The 19,828-nt window shown below is 42.4% G+C and overlaps 1 protein-coding gene across 4 annotated transcripts in view; it reads left to right on the top strand.

The window, feature by feature from the left end:
- The window catches only part of LOC139542558 (signal peptide, CUB and EGF-like domain-containing protein 3), a 104,631-nt gene that overhangs the window by 11,113 nt on the left and 73,690 nt on the right, over positions 1–19,828 (top strand). For all 4 annotated transcript variants that reach the window (XM_071348134.1, XM_071348133.1, XM_071348137.1 and 1 more), the window contains exons 2-3: positions 13,178–13,300; positions 19,379–19,504. In XM_071348134.1, the coding sequence (XP_071204235.1) occupies positions 13,178–13,300; positions 19,379–19,504 (249 nt within the window). The remainder of the gene's footprint in view (positions 1–13,177; positions 13,301–19,378; positions 19,505–19,828) is intronic.

The following is a 19,828-nucleotide window of genomic DNA, read 5'->3' as shown; positions in this document are numbered from 1 at the left end:
TGCAGCTAGTTAAATAGGATGACTAAAGAGAGAGCAATATGGGAAGTACCGAGATAACGTTGTCTGGCTGTTTGACTGCTACTGCCTGAGCAGAGATGAGATGATGACCTTAAGGAATTCAAAATAATAAAGTCATCATATAAAAACTAAGTAATATACACAACTGAAATATTGTATTATTTCATTGTAATGTCTATCCAATGTGGACCTGACAGAGACAATGGAATATTTTCAATATTTTGGTAATTGAATGTTCACTATTTTTGGCTTTGGAATTTCCATTAAAAGCGCAAAAATAATTTTTTCGTTATTATTTTATAATGCATTTAATGTTTAAAAAAATGATTGAAACCGTAATTGAAAACCGTGCTTTAAAAAAGATATATAAGCGAAACCAAACCGACCTAGAAAAGCACTAATCGCTCAGGACAATTGGTGAGAGGAGTCATATGAAAACCTGGGATCTTCTCAAATTGAGGATGATTGTAGAAAGGTATCCCAGAATGTTAACACTTGATATACACTGAGTGTACAAAACATTAGAAACACCTACTCTTTCCATGACATAGACTGACCAGGTGAAAGCTATGATCTCTTATTGATGTCACCTGTTAAATCCACTTCAGTCAGTATAGATGAAGGGGAGGAGACAGGTTAAAGAATGATTTTTGAGCCTTGAGACAATTGATCGATGGATTGTGTGTGTGCCATTCAGAGGGTGAATGGGCAAGACAAAGATTTAAGTGCCTTTGAACGGGGTATGGGGGTAGGTGCCAGGTGCACCGGTTTGAGTGTGTCAAGAACTGCAACACTGCTGGATTTTTCACGCTAAGCAGTTTCCCATGTGTATCAAAAAGGGTCCACCACCCAAAAGACATTCAGCCAACTTGACACAACTGTTGGAAGCATTGGAGTCAACATGGGCCAGCATCCCTGTGGAACGCTTTCGACCTCTTGTAGAGTCAATGCCCCAACGAATTGAGACTGTTCTGAGGCCAAAGGGGGGTGCAACTCAATATTAGGAAAGTGTTCCTAATGTTTTGCCCACTCAGTGTATAAAACCTATAACTAGAAGTCTAGATGTGATGACATGCTTTTTGTTTGACTCCTATCCGGTAAGAGCATAGTCTTGTTAGGAGGTGCCAGACGTTGCACTACCAGACGTTAGGAGGTGCCAGACGTTGCACTACCAGACGTTGCACTACCAGACGTTAGGAGGTGCCAGACGTTGCACTACCAGACGTTGCACTACCAGATGTTAGGAGGTGCCAGACGTTGCACTACCAGACGTTGCACTACCAGACGTTAGGAGGTGCCAGACGTTGCACTACCAGACGTTGCACTACCAGATGTTAGGAGGTGCCAGACGTTGCACTACCAGACGTTGCACTACCAGACGTTAGGAGGTGCCAGACGTTGCACTACCAGACGTTAGGAGGTGCCAGACGTTGCACTACCAGACGTTAGGAGGTGCCAGACGTTGCACTACCAGACGTTAGGAGGTGCCAGACGTTGCACTACCAGACGTTAGGAGGTGCCAGACGTTTGGCAACCATTATCTTTCATATACTACTCTAAGATTGCCATTTTTCAATTTACCTTTTATTTTATCCTTAGTAGTTTGATGTGTGTTGGAGTTGTAGTAGGAGGAGCCAGATGGACTGTCTCCCATTGCAATTCTGTTCTTGTGAAACAGAGATATCTAATGAATGTAATATGTCAAAATTAACTATTGTTCCGTATAGTGTTTGTCTCTAATGACACTCTTATGATGCCATTAGAATAAGTATTTCACTCCTCTGCTATTACCTCCTTGAGCTGTATATTTCAGATAAGAACTGCCATGCTCTACTCTGCATCTCACTCACACACAGAGAGCCATTCACTTTATGCCTCATAGTTTCACAGGAAGCAGCTAAAAATATCGGACTAACACTTCTGCTGTAATTGCTATGTTTCCCTCTTTATAGTAGGTGCTGTATCTTGCTAAAGCAGCCGCCAATGAATGTAATTGCTGTGTGCACAGGGGAGAGTGTCATGTCATTTAGCTCTGGCTGTATAAATAATAAGGTATATAACAGCACTAAGTACCACCCTCCTCGTATATAAAATGAAATGTTATAGAGCTAGAGGCCAAAAAACATGAAGAGTTGGTCAATTGAGTACATATGCCACAATCGAAGAAACGGTGCTTAAACCTTGTGAATGAATTACTTGTATCCTTCAAAAAGTTGGATGCATTGTTATCATGTATGCAAATGTAACAGTTTTGCTTCCGTCCCTCTCCTCGCCCCTACCTGGGCTCGAACCAGGGACCCTCTGCACACATCGACAACAGCCACCCTCGAAGCATCGTTACCCATCGCGCCACAAAAGCCTCAGCTCTTGCAGAGCAAGGGGAACCACTTCTTCAGGTCTCAGAGCGATTGACATCACCGATTGAAACACTATTAGCGCGCACCACCGCTAACTAGCTAGCCATTTCACATTGGTTACACAAAATTCTAGGAAATATGTATGCGATATTTGTATTTATTTTTTATTTCACCTTTATTTAACCAGGTAGGCTAGTTGAGAACAAGTTCTCATTTACAACTGCGACCTGGCCAAGAAAAAGCAAAGCAGTGCTACACAAACAACAACACAGAGTTACACATGGAATAAACAAGCGTATAGTCAATAACACAATAGAAAAAAGAAAGTCTATGTACAGTGTGTGCAAATGGCATGAGGAGTTAAGACAATAAATAGGCCATAGTAGCGATGTAATTACAATTTAGCAAATTAACACTGGAGTGATAGATGTGCAGATGATGATGTGCAAGTAGAAATACTGGTGTGCAAAAGAGCTGCAAAGTAAATAAAAACAATATGGGGATGAGGTAGGTAGATTGGATGGGCTATTTACAGATGGGCTATGTACAGCTGCAGCGATCGGTTAGCTGCTCAGATAGCTGATGTTTAAAGTTAGTGAGGGAAATATAAGTCTCCAGCTTCAGCGATTTTTGCAATTCGTTCCAGTCATTGGCAGCAGAGAACTGGAAGGAAAGGCGGCCAAAGGAGGTGTTGGCTTTGGGGATGACCAGTGAGATATACCTGCTGGAGCGCGTGCTATGGGTGGGTGTTGTTATTGTGACCAGTAAGCTGAGATAAGGCGGAGCTTTACCTAGCAAAAACCTATAGATGACCTGGAGCCAGTGTGTCTGGCAACGAATATGTAGCGAGGGCCAGCCGACGAGAGCATACAGGTCACAGTGGTGGGTGGTGTATGGGGCTTTGGTGACAAAACGGATGGCACTGTGATAGACTGCATCCAGTTTGCAGAGTAGAGTGTTGGAGGCTATTTTGTAGATGACATCGCCGAAGTCGAAGATCCGTAGGATGGTCAGTTTTACGAGGGTATGTTTGGCGGTGTGAGTGTAGGAGGCTTTGTTGCGAAATAGGAAGCCGATTCTAGATTTAATTTTGGATTGGAGATATTTATTATGAGTCTGGAAGGAGAGTTTACAGTCTAGGCAGACACCTAGGTATTTGTAGTTGTTCACATATTCTAAGTCGGAACCGTCCAGAGTAGTGATGCTAGTCGGGCGGGCGGGTGCGGGCAGCGAATGGTTGAAAAGCATGCATTTCGTTTTACTAGCATTTAAGAGCAGTTGGAGGCCACGGAAGGACTGTTGTATGGCATTGAAGCTCGTTTGGAGGTTTGTTAACACAGTGTCCAAAGAAGGGCCAGATGTATACAGAATGGTATCATCTGCGTAGAGGTGGATCAGGGAATCACCCGCAGCAAGAGCGGCCCGAGAATTGAGTCGGCCCGAGAATTGAACCCTGTGGTACCCCCATAGAGTCTGCCAGAGGTCCGGACAACAGGCCCTCCGATTTGACACACTGAACTCTGTCTGGGAAGTAGTTGGTGAACCAGGCGAGGCAGTCAGTTGAGAAACCAAGGCTGTTGAGTATTCCGATAAGAATACAGTGATTGACAGAGTCAAAAGCCTTGGCCAGGTCGATGTAGACGGCTACACAGTACTGTCTTTTATCGATGGTGGTTATGATATCGTTTAGGACCTTGAGCGTGGCAGAGGTGCACCCCTGACTAGCTCGAAAACTGGATTGCACAGCGGAGAAGGTACGGTGGGATTCAAAATGGTCAGTGATCTGTTTATTGACTTGGCTTTCGAAGACTTTAGAAAGGCAGGGCAGGATGGATATAGGTCTGTAACAGTTTGGGTTTAGAGTGGCACCCCCTTTGAAGAGGGGGATGACCGCGGCAGCTTTCCAATCTTTAGGGATCTCGAACGATACGAAAGAGAGGTTGAACAGACTGGTAATAGTAGAAGTAGAAAGTTAGAATGTTCTCTCAATGCATCTCCAAGCACTGATGTCTCTGAGCAACACATGCTGAGCAAGGACATTATATCTATTCAGACTTTTAATGATCTTAGTTCTTCAGTAGAGAGGCACACATTAATGCACTCCCAGGCCTTATGAGAGCTATACTGTTCTAGTATAACATTTACATTTTAGTCATTTAGCAGACACTGTTATCCAGAGCGACAGCCAGGAGTAATTAGGGTTAAATGCCTTGCTCAAGGACATATCGACAGATTTTTCACCTAGTTGGACTCAATAATTCAAACCAGCAACCTTTTGTTTACAGGACCAAAGCTCTTAACCAGTACCTGCAGCCCATAACATGAGCTTGAGTTGCCCTGCATGTCACAATATAAGATCCAAGTCATGAGTCAACATGCTGCCTTGTGAGCATCCTATTGGGGTTCATTCGGAATTTCTGAATTTAATTAAATTCAAACCATTAATTGAAATTAACATTTGAATTGGCCACACCCCACAGGAAGTAGAAGGAAAAAGGAAGTAGAATTGAATTCATACCAATTCAATGACATTCAACTGAGACAAATAACATATGAGTCTCATTCCTTTGGCAAATATTTTGCCAAAAGCATCTGCCACCTTACACTTAAAAAATACAGATACTATTTCAAATATTAGCTTGATTATAACTCAAAGATGTCAAACAGTATTTTGTTTGTATTTTTGTCATGAGATGTTAGGTTGTTCTGTACCCTCTGGGTGTTTGATCTATTACATTCTGAGATATGTATTTTTTTGTTTAATATTTAAGTGTTTGAATCATTAATCATTATAAACATCCTAGATAATGATTTAACAATATTTCCAGACCACTATACTTCATTGTTTTAGAAATTAGATTGTTGGTAACCATACATGATGACAAAATAAATATATGCATAATGATTTATGGAATAAATTAACCATTTGAATTTCAAAGAATTCCACTGAATTAAATTCTACAGTCTTTAGTTCAAATTTAATTCAAATTATACTTCTTACGGGTGTGGCCAATTCCATTCAAATTCAAGATTTGAATTGGAATTTAAGACAAACTCTCAACTCAATAATTGATCCCAACCCTGCTACACAGCCTAATTTACTGTCTTCTGTGGACCCAGTAGAATTGTAGCTAGAGATGGGCACCTGTCCTACTGTTTGAAGTGAAACAAGGAGGAGAGCTCTACTGCCAGATGAGACCTGGCCAGGGGAGTACTCTTCTCTACTCTATTCTAGGGTTACAGTTGGAAGATACTTCCTAAGCCAGATGTAGATTTTTTTTAATTTTACCCTTATTTTACCAGGTAAGTTGACTGAGAACACATTCTCATTTATAGCAACGACCTGGGGAATAGTTACAAGGGAGAGGAGGGGGGATGAATGAGCCAATTGTAAGCTGGGGAAGATTAGGTGACCGTGATGGTATGAAGGGCAGATTGGCAATTTAGCCAGGGCACCAGGGTTAACACCCCTACTCTTACAATAAGTGCCATGGGATCTTTAGTGACCACAGAAAGTCAGGACACCCATTTAACGTCCCATCCGAAAGACAGCACCCTACACAGGGCAATGTCCCCAATCACATCCCTGGGTCATTGGGCTATTTTATTTAGACCAGAGGAAAGGGGGCCTCCTACTGGCCGTCCAACAATACTTCCAGCAGCATCTGGTCTCCGATCCAGGACCAACCCTGCTTAGCTTCAGAAGCAAGCCATCAGTAGGATGCAGGGTGGTATGCTGCTGGTTAAGGATGAAGGAGGAAGAGGTGGGGTCTGGCAAATTTGCTCACATAATCTACCTACAGTACCAAAGAATGAGATTCTATTTCTATGGTACCTACTCACTCTCTGACTCGTCCAGGTCCCATGATTAGATTGTCACTGCATCTCTATTATAGAAAAGCTTACATTTGAAATCTTCATAAAAGCCCTTTTGCTGTTATTTGATTTTGGGCTCTTGGGGTTTTAGCTAACTTTGCACAACTTCCCACAGCCCATTGTCTTACGTCAGATTGTGCAACGAAACCTTCTGCTCTCATACAGCACTTACAATTATCTTACTTACAATTATCTTACCTGAAGATCCAAAGTGGATTCTATTTATAAAAGGTTTAAAAAAATAAAATCTACCTACAGAGGTGGTGATTTCAAATGTATCAGCAACTACCCCCTACACACAGTGCTAGGTGTTATTGACTGTGGTATACAAGATTTACTGTAACTGTCACTGAATAATAATGTTATAGTTGCTTCTACAGCTCTTATTTACAGTACATTTTGAACAATTTGTTTTGTTCTTTCTGTTCTGTTCAATTTTTTTTTACCATTCAGTAAGATCCATCTACAGTAGACTCTCGCTGCATGGTTGGTGGACCCAGCTAGGGAGGGTCCAGCCAGGTTTGAAGTTGGTGTCATTGTTTTTAGAAGGATCAAGTCAGTGGTCATGATTCCTAAACATTTAGAGTGTGTGAAGGATGAGTGTAAATAGCCCAAATGGAAGCAGTTGATATTTTTATTCACAACTTTTAAAAGCTTTGCCGGACGTCAAACAGTGTATCCCTTCATTAGCTGGGGAGGATTTGGGTGGAGGCGGGGGAGGATGCTAAAATTTGCACTAATGTTAACGTCTGCATTTCATCAAACCCTTTTTTGGACCACCAGTCTCCTGCCCTAGTCGGCCTAATAACCCATGAGACGTGCACTGTGTGCTGTGTGCTGTGAGGGGCTGTGACATTCTGCCATGGCTCACACTCACACCCTCCCCTCCTCTTCACCCTCCACTTCTGCTGCCTAGCTCCATGAAGGAAGGCAAGACTAGCAGCTCTTTTTAGACCTGACCCCTGCTTCTTCTCCTCCTCTCTCATCGGGGATCAAGGGTCAACTGCTAGTGCAGCTCAGAGGTCGTGTTGATGTACTGATGGTGTTGGCCCCCGAAGCTCCATCAATATAGCCACTGATATTCTTTTGTTGTTGTTGTTAAGAGCGATGATGGACTGGCCATCCTGTGTAAGTTTATCTCAAACTATTATGACGGTTAGTCTATTACTGTATGACTCAAAAATGATCTGCATTCTTGTCTGGATTTGGGATTACTCATTTCTGTCTCAGACTCTTGACATTCCTGTTGGACTGATAAAAATCTATTTCGTTTTGCATTGATGAGCCAAAACAACCCCGGCCTGGCCTCATCACTGTTCTGTTTGTCTTAGTCCAGTGGTATTCAAACTTTTTCCACTGGGACCCAATTTATTCCACTAGAATTTCTGGGGAACCCATTTTTTTCTCAATAAATTCTTGCAACCCCAACCCACCCCAACTCTAATGACACAACCTTAAAATTGGTCAATTTAGATTTTTACATCTACAAATAACCTTAAATTCATTACATTTTCTTCTTTTATCAAAGTGAAAAGACACCAATAAATATATTTACTCAATAAAATTGTATTTTTCTAATGATCTTTATCAAAAACATTTGTATGTTGTCCCATACAATAATCTGTTGTCACGGCTTCCACCGAAGGTGGTTCCTCTCCCTGTTCGGGCGGTGCTCGGCGGTCGGCGTCGCCGGTCTACTAGCCATCACCGATCCATTTTTCCTTTTCTGTTTGTTTTGTCTTTGGTTCTTTCACACCTGGTTTCATTTGCCTTAATTTCTGTGTGTATAATTAACCCTGTTGCCTGCCTAGGTTTGTGTGTGATTATTTATTGTGATGTTGCTCGTTTAGGTTGTGCCCATTTTGTTTCACGTATTATACTGAGTGTGTATAAATTTAGGAGCTTTGTTTGTTCCTCCTTTCGTGAGTAACGGGTTTCTCTGTTGTCGAGGGCGTTTGATTTTGGTATTGTGCCCTACCTGTATGTTGGTGGACTTGCCCATTAAATTTACGCATCTCGGACATCTCTGCTCTCCTGCGCCTGACTCCTTCACCTACCTCTAAACGCAATCTTGTCACATCTGTACTCTTTTTGTTCTGAAATGTTGTATTATTATTTTTTAAAACAACCCCGCTGCAGTTCCGGGTCGCGACCCCGACTTTGAATAACACTGCCTTAGTCCTAGCATGTTCTGGTCTACTCTATAGGGTGTCCCAGCGTTATTCACTCTATTTCTGTGGTAGGAGGAGGAAGGGGGATGGGCCGGGACAGGGCAGGGGGCGGTCTGGGAGGCTTGAGCAAACAGTGAGGGTCTCAACACACAAAGTAAACATTGCCCTGTGTTTGAACTGTACACCTTGGGTCCAGCAAGTCTCTCACACACTCATTCTCCCCTCAGCCCTATTCCCGACCGGCCCAGCTAAATACACCGCTTATCCCTGGACCTGCCCATAAATAAGAGGGAAAAAGTACCCCCCCCCCCCCCCCCCCCCCCCCGCTGAAAAAATCTGCATAGACCAGCATAGGCTAGTCATGCTGGTCACCAGTGCTCGTTTTGCTGGTGACTAGCCTTTCGCTGTGTTTTTGCTGGTGACCAGCCTTTGCTGTGTTTTTGCTGGTGGCAAGCCTTCGCTGTGTTTTTGCTGGTGACCAGCCTTCGGTGTATTTTGAACAATGGTGACCAGCCTTTTGCTCTGTGCAGGGGGGGGGCGCGGGATGTTCCCCAATGCTGGAAGGCGGGCCTCGAGTGAAAAAGTTTGGGAACCCCTGAGCTAGACCATGCTGGTCAGACCAGCTTGACCATCATCCGACCAGCACTATATCTTCTCTCAATATCACAAAAAAATCTTTGACTTATATCTGAGTACTATGATGCTGAGGATGGAACCACATTTGTCTGCAGGTCTTTGTTAAACCAAGGTACTAATCAACTGAATTATATAAATGAGCTATCCCCCTCCGGAACTTTAGATAAGACTAGAGCATGCACTGTCACAGCGTCTTACAGGCTGACGATAGCAAAACCCTGGAGACACAGCAGCTCTTTTCGATTTGGGTTTGATTAACCAGGGCTTAGTGCATGACAAGCTCTTATTTCACTTAATGTGGTATTAAGAGCAGCCAACTGTCCCGGCCCAGTTATGAAGGGAAGAGACTTTGAATGATGTGCCCCATTACAGGGCTACTACTCAGACAAAGTGCACTGACCTACTTCTTCCTAGGACATCCAACCGTGGGTTCAACCAAAGCATTGAGCAGAAAGGGTAACTAGCGTACATACAGTATGTAATTCTGGGCTCCTAAACTCTAAACTTCATGTCTAAATGCACAGAACTACAGCAACCTTTTTTTTGTTTTGTTGTTTTGACTTTGTTTATTCATCCCTGTCTCAAATCACGGCATTCAACCTCTGCTGCCTAAACTTGTTCCCAACAACTTTGATACATCAGTGCCAAAGAAAAAAAGCCACATACACGTACAGCCTGAAAAAGCAAAGCTTTTCATGTGTTGCATGAGTCAATTAGGAGGGCAGCGTTACTGAACACATTCAGCAACTTTGTTTTTGAAGTGACCAGAGGAATGTCCTCGGGACTGTACCGTAGGACCTATTGATTCTGACATGTTTATTTTCACGGCAAAGGCCTTTTTTATTTGTAACAGATCCAGCATATTTTCAGCTTTTGTTGTGCATGTGTTGGAGGGAAGGCACCCAATTCCCCAGACGGGTGCCTTTTTATTTAAACCACCAACGGGGCATCTGACGTGTTCTTTTTACATGGCCAAGATTCTATTTTGTTCAAAGAGCAACTTTATTGAACTACTCCTGAAGTTTGAGTGAGTGACTAACTGGCCGTCTTTGTGAGCCGTTTAAAAAAATTATGTTTCTGTAAACGGGAGATGAACTCAAGAGATTAAAAAAATAAATCTCTTACTCAATTTAATATTTTTGTTCCCTGACTTAAACTGACAGCTCATGAAAAGATCTTGATTAAGCTCTTCTCTAAGTTCAGAATTATTTCTTAAAGACAAAGTGTTGGCATAATTACCCACTTTCCCCTCTATTGTTTGGCTAATGAGGGGACACAAATTGCTGTCGTCTTCAAGAACACTCAGCACTAGCAGAGTTGTGCTCGGTCTATGCTAGTTAGAAATGAATTAGTTATAGGGGTTTATCAAACTGAAAGCACTCTCCTATATAATGCTATATAATTGTAGCATATCATGTGCATTGCAGAGATGTTGAAGTTGGAGAGCCTTGGTCTTACACAGCGAACACTGAGCTTTGCTCTGTTCTTTAGTGTTAACGAGAGGGAGGTTCAGTGTTAGTGAATGTTGTTGTCCAGATCTGGGGAAATATACAAGGCTGTATAAAGTATGGCAGTGCTTGTTGAAATGTTGAGCTTGGCTTCAGCCAATGTAGTCAAAAGATTAGTTTGTGTAGGCTTGGCTTAAAAGTTAGTTCCTTACATACTCTTGTGCGTTGTGAGTGAAGTGCTTGCTTGTGATGGTTGGGTCTGCTGTTACATTTACGGTTGAGGAGGTTGATCTCTGCTGCCACTGGCAGTAAGATTGGCGATACAAGAACAAATAGAAAATTGAGAACAGTGCCACTGCTCAGTGAAGTTGTGTTCTAGATTTAGATTTTGATAGTATAATACAACCATTATTATGGTTTATAAAGTCAAAGAAACAGGAGAAGGTGAGAAAATACCTATTATTTTTTCCAGGAACACAATTCAATCATTTGCAGGTCATAGAGATCATAATTAAACTGCACTGTCTTTTTTGAAGTCTATTTGAAGGGGTTTTTGTTTTATTGATTTATTATGTCTGTTACCAACAGTGAGATTTGTTGAGGGAATATGTTATATTGTCAACAGCTCAGAGATGCAAATCAAGCATGATATATTGAATACAGTGAGACATCTTGGTGCTACACTCTGTCCTCTCTAGTACTGTAGTATAGTGTCTGAATCACTTCAGACATACACAAAAACATACTCATAAATGGTTGAACATAAAATAAATGCTTGATTTTTCAAAGCATAATACCACAGTTTATCTTGTGTCAAGTGTTGTATTGCATCTTGTCTGAGTCGTAACTAGATATTTTTTACAACAATGTTTCTGTGAAAGGCAATATTTAGCAGTAAAACCAAGTGAACCTTTTCCAGACAGTTAATTGTAAATGATCTGGAGTTGATGACCCGGATAGGAGCATTAATGTAGGCTAAAGTGGACATGTGAGATTCTTTAGTTTGAGTTTTTAATGAATATTAATCACCATAGAGCCTTAGAATCCTTAAACCTGACTAAAAGATTAATCTGTTTTTATGTGGAATGTTGCTTGCTCGACTATCAAAGGAACGTTGTCCTATTCATCCTTGAGGATAATCAGTGAGGAGAAAAGATCCAGCTTGTGTTTCTATCCCTGAGGATTCCCATTGTTACCACTTCATATAAATCAATATGGAGAAATTAACTACTTTGAGCCTTTGGGACTTCTGGTATTGCAAATGCTTGTGTGAGACTGAGGAAAGTAATCTACTAAACTCCTGTAGTCAACATGGCTTGGGATGGTGACAGATTTACAGATTGCGCAATATAAATTGAAAGGTAATTCCCGATTGAGCCGACATATGCAGCGTCTACCATGAATGCAGTCTCCGCTGACGCGGGAGACTTTAAATTTCAATATGTAACGCTGAACTTCTGCGATACAATTTTAAATAGAGCCAGATGAAAACATGATTTTCTAATTCAAACTCAAAAGGTCAAACGTGTGTGTAGTTGGCCCTACAGACTTCCCTTGGACAGGAAAAAAGAAAAGCTTCTCCAAGGATTATTGAGACCTGACCTCTCCAAAGAACAGCATGGGTTTTTAATGTCATTGTCCTCTCTGGTCAGGTCCATGGAAGTGATGGCCTATGGCTCCCAAGGTAGATGCTAAACTAACAGGTCTCAGATTGCAGGCCGTGTACCCCTGGGATCAGTCCTACGGGCCCCTGCAGAGAGAGGACTTGTGATAAGGGTCGATATTGGAAGCTGTGTAAACCTTGTTAAGCTTTTCCCCCCTGCGAGTAATACCCCCTGCGGGTAATCCCAAACACCTGGGCTGGTTAACTGGGATCAGGTGGGATTAGAGAGGAGGGGACCATAGAACCCACTCTGCCCCCACTTCACCCCCAGTTCCCTGTTTTAATCAAGCCCATCATTTCACTTTTATGCAAATATTTTATCAAAGATTGGGATTTTTACATGATCCTTTATTCATAAAATATTGAAATTGATCTCAAACTAATATCCTATTTTTCCTGAGTTTATATGATTTCCTGATCACATCCCTGATTATACATTTTTGGACTTCATCCTTCCCTCTAACTCTGGTCCATGACCATGTTAGAGGGCTATCTATCCTATCATCCCGATGAAAACATTGACTTTTTACTCCATTTCTTGACCTGTGTATCAGAGGTACAGATTGTCCAAGCCAGCAGGCAGTCAAACAGAGGTTCATCACAGGTCAATCAATGATAGACTGTTTATTTACACGTTATAGTAATTACTCAACTGCTTGTTTATTGTTATGAAGCAATCGGTTCTTCAAAAACGCATGAATTAACTGTTTATTTGTACAAGGGTTACCGAGAACTATTAAGCTGTCAAACATACCACAGTGTAGCAGGGTTTATTGAGCTGAGTTGTTTTGTCTTTATCAAGTGTGACTGCTTGTATTCTCGTGGTGGCCTGTCTGTCTGACCAGGTACTTTACAGGGTAAACATCCTATAGTGAACACCTTGTCAGATTGATGATTGACCCTCCTCCCCTAATGTACAGTGCATTAGCCACTTGGGGATATTAAACATTGTTTTGTAGTTATTGTCCTTAGATGTCACTGTTCCCTCCATCTCTCCCTCTCTGTCAGATGTGGACGAGTGTGCAGAGCAAATTGACAACTGCAGCATCGATGCCATCTGCCAGAATACACTCAAGTCATACAAATGTATCTGCAAGTCAGGCTACAAGGGGGATGGCAAGCACTGCGAAGGTAAGGTGTCAGAGACACACACACACACACTTGTATGCTTTACATGTCTTATTGGCTTTAAAACTTTAAAGCTGGAATCCTTCATGGGGAAACTGCTTCTTCCATTTGGGATATTACAAAAACAAAGAAGCTAATGCAAACAACCAACACGGTTTTCCCCTCTGACATCATTGCATCTCCCAATAGAACAGCAGAATATGTAGTGCAATTTTTTTTACCACACTGCTTGAAGCACCTCGCCTCTGTTTCGTCAACAACACAAAAACAATAACAAAGGTGCTGGGGGCGGACAGTGGCACTTTTTTCTCTAATGTAGATTCCACCTTTAAATCCCGTACTCGCCTGAAGAGAGAGGATCGAGATGTTGCTTAGGACAGAGAGAAAAAGACAGGTGCAGCCGACTGCTCTTTTGTGTCCACTATTAAATGAAGCTGTACATTTCGTGCACATGTTAGAGAAGAGAGTTAAGATAGTGGATGAAAAAGCAATCAGAGGCCTCTGTCTGCCAAGAAGTCAGGGATGTTTCCACAGCCCAGGGCTGCCCGTGACTGTCTATAGCCTGTCAGACACAACCCTGTTTTTGTAGTAGGGAGCGTTCAAAGCCTCTGGATCGTTCTTTCCCCCCGTTTTTATTAGTATTACTGCAGAACCATATTTCACAATGTCAACCCCTCACCCACTCCTAAGATTATTCTAGAATTTATTTGACTGTGTTTTTCATGGCTGTTTGCCTTCAGGTTATAAAAGTTTGCTTTTAAATAAAAAAAAATTAAAAAGTGCCCACTTGAAAATCTGGGGAGGGAGTAGAGCTCTGATACCTGAAAGAGTCTGTTCCTCTCTCTCTTCATCAGCAGTATGTCTGCATAGACTCCTCAAGGCCGATAAACACCATACTGGAAGTGTAGTTGATGGCCATGAGCTGCCTGTCTCCCCTATACTGACTGTGGTAAATAATCATAGAAGGTAGAAGGCAATGCAGTACAGCACAAGGCTTGTATTACATAATTCATTTTCAAAGACAAACCTGCTGTTTTCTGCTAATGGCAACAAACCTGATCAAATTGAACAAGTGTACGTTTCAAACTCATTCAAAAGCTGTGCAAGCAGAGCAGTAGATGTGATACTATAGTGGTGTAGATCTGGTGTTACTGAAACAAACACCTTAAACCCTGGCAAAACATGGGCCAATGGGTACAGCCGCTTGTATATGCTGAGGTGGAATTACAGCCTTTGCTATCATAACATTTGCCTTGTGATTGTGGAAGAAGAAGTGTGGAAATGGAGATATTAGGATAGCTGTACAAATATACTCTTCCTGTGTTGCTTTTCAGTTCATTCTGAAACCGTACACACTAGAGGATTACTCAAATCAAATCAAATGTATTTGTCACATGCGCTGAATACAACAGGTGTAGACTTTACCATGAAATGCTTACTTACGAGCCCTTTCCAAACAATGCATAGTTAAAAAGTAAGAAACATTAGCACATTGTTTTTTTTAACTTCTTAGGGCTGCAATCCCGTTAACGGGATCGATATGACAACAGCCATTGAAAGTGCAGGGCGCCAAATTCAAACAACATAAATCTCATAATAAGAATTCCCCAAGCATACAAGTATTTCACACCATTTTAAAGATACACTTCTTGTTAATCCCACCACAGTGTCCGATTTCAAAAAGGCTTTACAGCGAAAGCACCACAAACGATTATGTTAGGTCACCGCAAAATCACAGAAAAACACAGCCATTTTTCCAGCCAAAGACAGGAGTCACAAAAAGCAGAAATAGAGATAAAATTAATCACTAACCTTTGATGATCTTCATCAGATGACACTCATAGGACTTCATGTTACACAATACATATATGTTTTGTTCGATAAAGTTCATATTTATATCCAAAAACCTCAGTTTACTTTGGCGCCATGTTCAGAAATGCCTCCAAAATATCCGGAGAAATTGCAGAGAGCCACATCAAATAACAGAAATACTCATCATAAGCTTTGATGAAAGATACATGTTTTACATAGAATTAAAGATAAACTTGTTCTTAATGCAACCGCTGTGTCAGATTTTTAAAAAGCTTTACGGCAAAAGCACAATATTCAATAATCTGAGAACAGTGTTCAGCCACAAAAGGAAGCCATACAGTTACCCGCCAAATTGTGGAGTCAACAAAAGTCATAAATAGCATTATAAATCTTCACTTACCTTTGCTGATCTTTGTCGGAATGCACTCCCAGGACTCCCACTTCCACAAGAAATGTTCGTTTTGTTTGGTAATGTCCATCATTTATGTCCAAATAGCTACTTTTGTTAGCGCGTTTGGTAAACATATCCAAAGTCACGAAGCGCGTTCACTAAAAGCAGACGAAATGTCAAAAAGTTCCGTAACAGTCAGTAGAAACATGTCAAACGATGTATTGAATCAATCTTTAGGATGTTTTTAACATAAATCTTCAATAATGTTCCAACCGGAGAATTCCATTGTCTTCAGAAGTGCGATGGAACAGAGCTCCCTCACATGTGAACGTGCATGGTCAGAGCATGGTCAGCCCATGGCAGACCTTACTCATTCCCCTCTCCTTCGGCCCCACTTCACAGTAGAAGCATCAGACAAGGTTCTAAAGACGGTTGACATCTAGTGGAAGCCGTAGGAAGTGCAAACTGACCCATATCCCACTGTGTATTCGATAGGCGATGAGTTGAAAACCTACAAACCTCAGATTTCCCACTTCCTGGTTGGATTTTTTTCTCAGGTTTTTGCCTGCCATATGAGTTCTGTTATACTCACAGACATCATTCAAACGGTTTTAGAAACTTCAGAGTGTTTTCTATCCAATACTAATAATAATATGCATATATTAGCAACTGGGACTGAGGAGCAGGCAGTTTACTCTGGGCACCTCTGGGACCTTTTCATCCAAGCTACTTAATACTGCCCCTGCAGCCAAGTAACACAATAAAATAACATTAACGAGGCTATATACAAGGAATACCAGTACCACGTCAATGTGCAGGGGTACGAGGTACTCAGGTAGTTGAGGTAGTATGTGCATGTAGGTAAGTTGTAAAAGTGACTTGGCAATCAAGATGTGAAAGTGTGTCTATGTGTGAGTGTGTGTGTGCGTGTGTGTGTGTGTGTGTGTGTGGCATCAATATGCATGTGTGTGTGTATTTTGTGTTTGTGAGCGTATGTAGTGTACGAGTGTGTGTGTGTGTGTATGTGTGTGTTGGAGTGTCAGTGTAGTATGTGAGTGTGTGGGTAGAGTCCTAACTGGAGCACCCAGTCCAGCTAGCTGATGTGTCTGTCTATCAGCTACTCTATATCCCACGTCAGGAACTAGATGAGGAGTCTTTGTCTTGGAGGCTAAAGGCAATGTCTTCCCTCGTACGGTAAAGGGATTATCATCAGCAGAGGCCTCATTATGATCGTAATGATGCGGAAACAATATGATTTTAATGACTGACTCACTCACATGCCAGACGCTCCTTTTCTCTCTTTCTCTCATACACACACTCTCATATACTCACACTACACATAGGCCAAGTGCACCCACACACACAGCCCAGAGCGTCCTGTAGGTGATGCTTGGATATACTGCATTGCATTTTATAAACTCGTTGGTTCGAGCCCTGAATGCTGATTGCCTGACAGCCATGGTATATCAGGTTGTATACCACGGGTATGATATTTTTTACATTTCTTTACTGCTCTAGTTACATTGGTAACCAGTTTATAATAGCAAAAAGGCACCACGGGGGTTTGTGATATATGGCCAGTATACAACAGCTAAGGGCTGTGTCCAGGCACTCTGTGGTGCGCCGTGCATTAGAACCGCCCTTAGCCGTGGTATATTGGCCTTATACCACTCCCCTTCAGGCCTTATTGCTTAATTATACTGTATGTTTTTGCCTATGTCTCTGCAGGTGTACCCATACAATAACACTAAGGTTGAGCATTCTGTATTCAACATTAGAATTCCATTGAAATATAGAAACATGTACACATAAAGACAGCTAGTGTTTTTACCCTGCTAATAGAGGTCCTTAGAGTCCTGCTGAGAGAGGAGGAGATAAATAAACCATAATAGAGAGACAGGATAATAATACATATTGATGTACTAGTTCTATACGTGGTACTTGTTCCTCTATCGCTGATGAGTCATGACTCATGGTGTGTGGAGGGCACTTTGGTCCTTAGTGTGGTCTCAGGTGACATGCTGCTCTTAGACACCCGTTGGCAGGCTGGCACACACACCTTGGCAGTGGCACAGCCTCTGTCTGAGGATGCCAAGGAGGTTGTCTGGGAGAGCAGGGAACAGGGAACATGACAGGCTGGTTCAGAACCATTCTATCCACTCAATCTTCTAGTCCATCAGCATGGGAACCACTGCACTGCAGCATCATGCGTCAGTGCCTGTTAGCAAAGTCCCCTGTCCAAGTCATTACAGAAACCTCTCTCTCTTTTTCTCTCTCTCTCTATCTCTTTCTCTCTCTCCCCCCTCTCTCACTCTCTTTCTCTCTCGCTCTTATTGTCTCTCCTTCTCTCTCTTGATCTCTCTTTATTTGAACCCCTAGAACAGTACGTTGTTTTTATCTCACTGGTATTGCCCATGGAGTAAATCCACCTATTTGATAGGAATTTGATGCTGCTCCATTCAATGTGAATGAGTCAAATAGGTCTGTAACAGACTGAATACTGAACAGACTGAACAATGGTGTTGGATAGAATCATGTTGATCTTGAGAAATGTCAGTGTTGTGAACAAGAGGGAGGAAGCCTCCTTTCGTTGAGGGGATGATATTCTCTTAGCCCGGGGTAGATGAGAGTGAGACTGGCGTTAGTGTGTCTCCTGTGTGACATCATGGGCTAGAGCAGCAGAAACTTGTGGTGGCAGGCAGCTCTGGGAGTTAGAGAGAGAGAGTGCACTGGTCCAGGCTCAGCCCATTGCTGTCGAGTCAAATCAAGCACTGAGGCATCTGTACCAAGCAGCTACAAAGACGAGCCGAACCACCCAGATCATTGGCCCTAAATGGGTCAGAAAATAAAAGATGGGGTGCATCTCCAACTCTGCCTGACTCCCTGCCTGTCTGCCTCAGCTCCATGCCTGTCTTCCTCAGCTCCCTGCCTGCATCCCTGCATGCCTCCCTGACTGCCTCCCTATCTCCCTGCCTATCTGCCTACCTACCTTCTTGTCTCCCTGCCTGTCTGCCTCCCTGCCTGTCTGCATATCTCGCTGTCTGTCTCCCAGCCTGTCTGCCCACCTCCCTGTCTGCCTCCCTATCTACCTGCCTACCTCCCTGCCTGCCAGCGCATCATCAGAGCCTCTTCAGCCACCTCCACAACAGGCCACTCTACTCCTCTGTCATCTTTATGCTGCTCACTGACTGGAGTGTTGGTTCAGCTGCACGTCTGCTTCTCCTCAGTATTACTCATGTCCTTTGCTTTCTTTCTTTCTTTCTCTCGCTCTCTCCCTCTACCTCTCTCTCCCCTCTCCCTCTCTCTCTCTCCCCCTCTCTCCCTGTCCTTCTCTGTCTCTCCCTCTCTCTCTATCTCTATATCTCTATCCTACCATTCATTGTCTCATCTGTAATATCACCTTGTGTTCATGGCCACATTCACATTCTCCACACACTGTACGCCTAATAAACTTAATGTACTGTACCCTCTCTGCCTGCTTCTAAATTTGTCTGCCATTATTTATAGAACATTGCATATATCACACTCTCTTTGCACGTCTGCTTTTGTTTCACACCCATTCATTGATTTATTCTATTCTGATTCATCTTTAGTGTTCCTGTATATTTCCCTTTTTATCTTCTGCTCTTGGATTTGTAGTACTTTTGCAGATTTCATGAGGGATACATGCACCAATGTTTCTGACTAAAATGTTTTTTATTTATTTTTTAAACATACTCCTTAAACATCTCACAAGTACCTAAGTTTGTCATATCGATCTCTGTTTCATTTGAACAAGAACACCCTCTCAGGCTATATGTCCAAACATTGGGTGGTGGGGTGAAGGTCAAACATGAAAAGACCATAGTCCTAACCCGTCCCCCTGTCTCTTCCTGCAGATTTAGACGAGTGTGCGAGTGAGTACAACGGCGGCTGTGTCCATGACTGCATCAACATCCCGGGGAACTACAGGTGCACATGCTATGACGGATTCCGCCTTGCACACGACGGACACAACTGCCTCGGTGAGTGTGTGTCAGCTGATGACCAGCTTTATGACATTTAGAGTAATTTAGCAGACGCCCTTATACAGAGCAACTTACAGTAATGAGTGGATACATTTACATACTGATCCCCCATGGGAATCAAACCCACAACCCTGGCGTTGTAAGCACCATGCTGTACCAACTGAGCTACACGGGATCTTGTGTCCGTTCAGTCACTTTGTTTTGGATAGCCCAAGGAGAGAACTAAAGTACTGCCCACAGAAGGTCCCTGAGTAGGAAATGCCTGGTTACCATTCAACTGCAGATGTGCAAGTCCTAAACATTGAACTTGACATAATTCAT

The sequence above is a fragment of the Salvelinus alpinus genome, chromosome 17 (genome assembly GCF_045679555.1).
Source record: "Salvelinus alpinus chromosome 17, SLU_Salpinus.1, whole genome shotgun sequence".
Taxonomy (NCBI): Eukaryota; Metazoa; Chordata; class Actinopteri; order Salmoniformes; family Salmonidae; genus Salvelinus; species Salvelinus alpinus.
The sequence above is the reverse complement of the archived record's forward strand: the minus strand, read 5'-3'. Positions and strand labels throughout refer to the sequence as shown.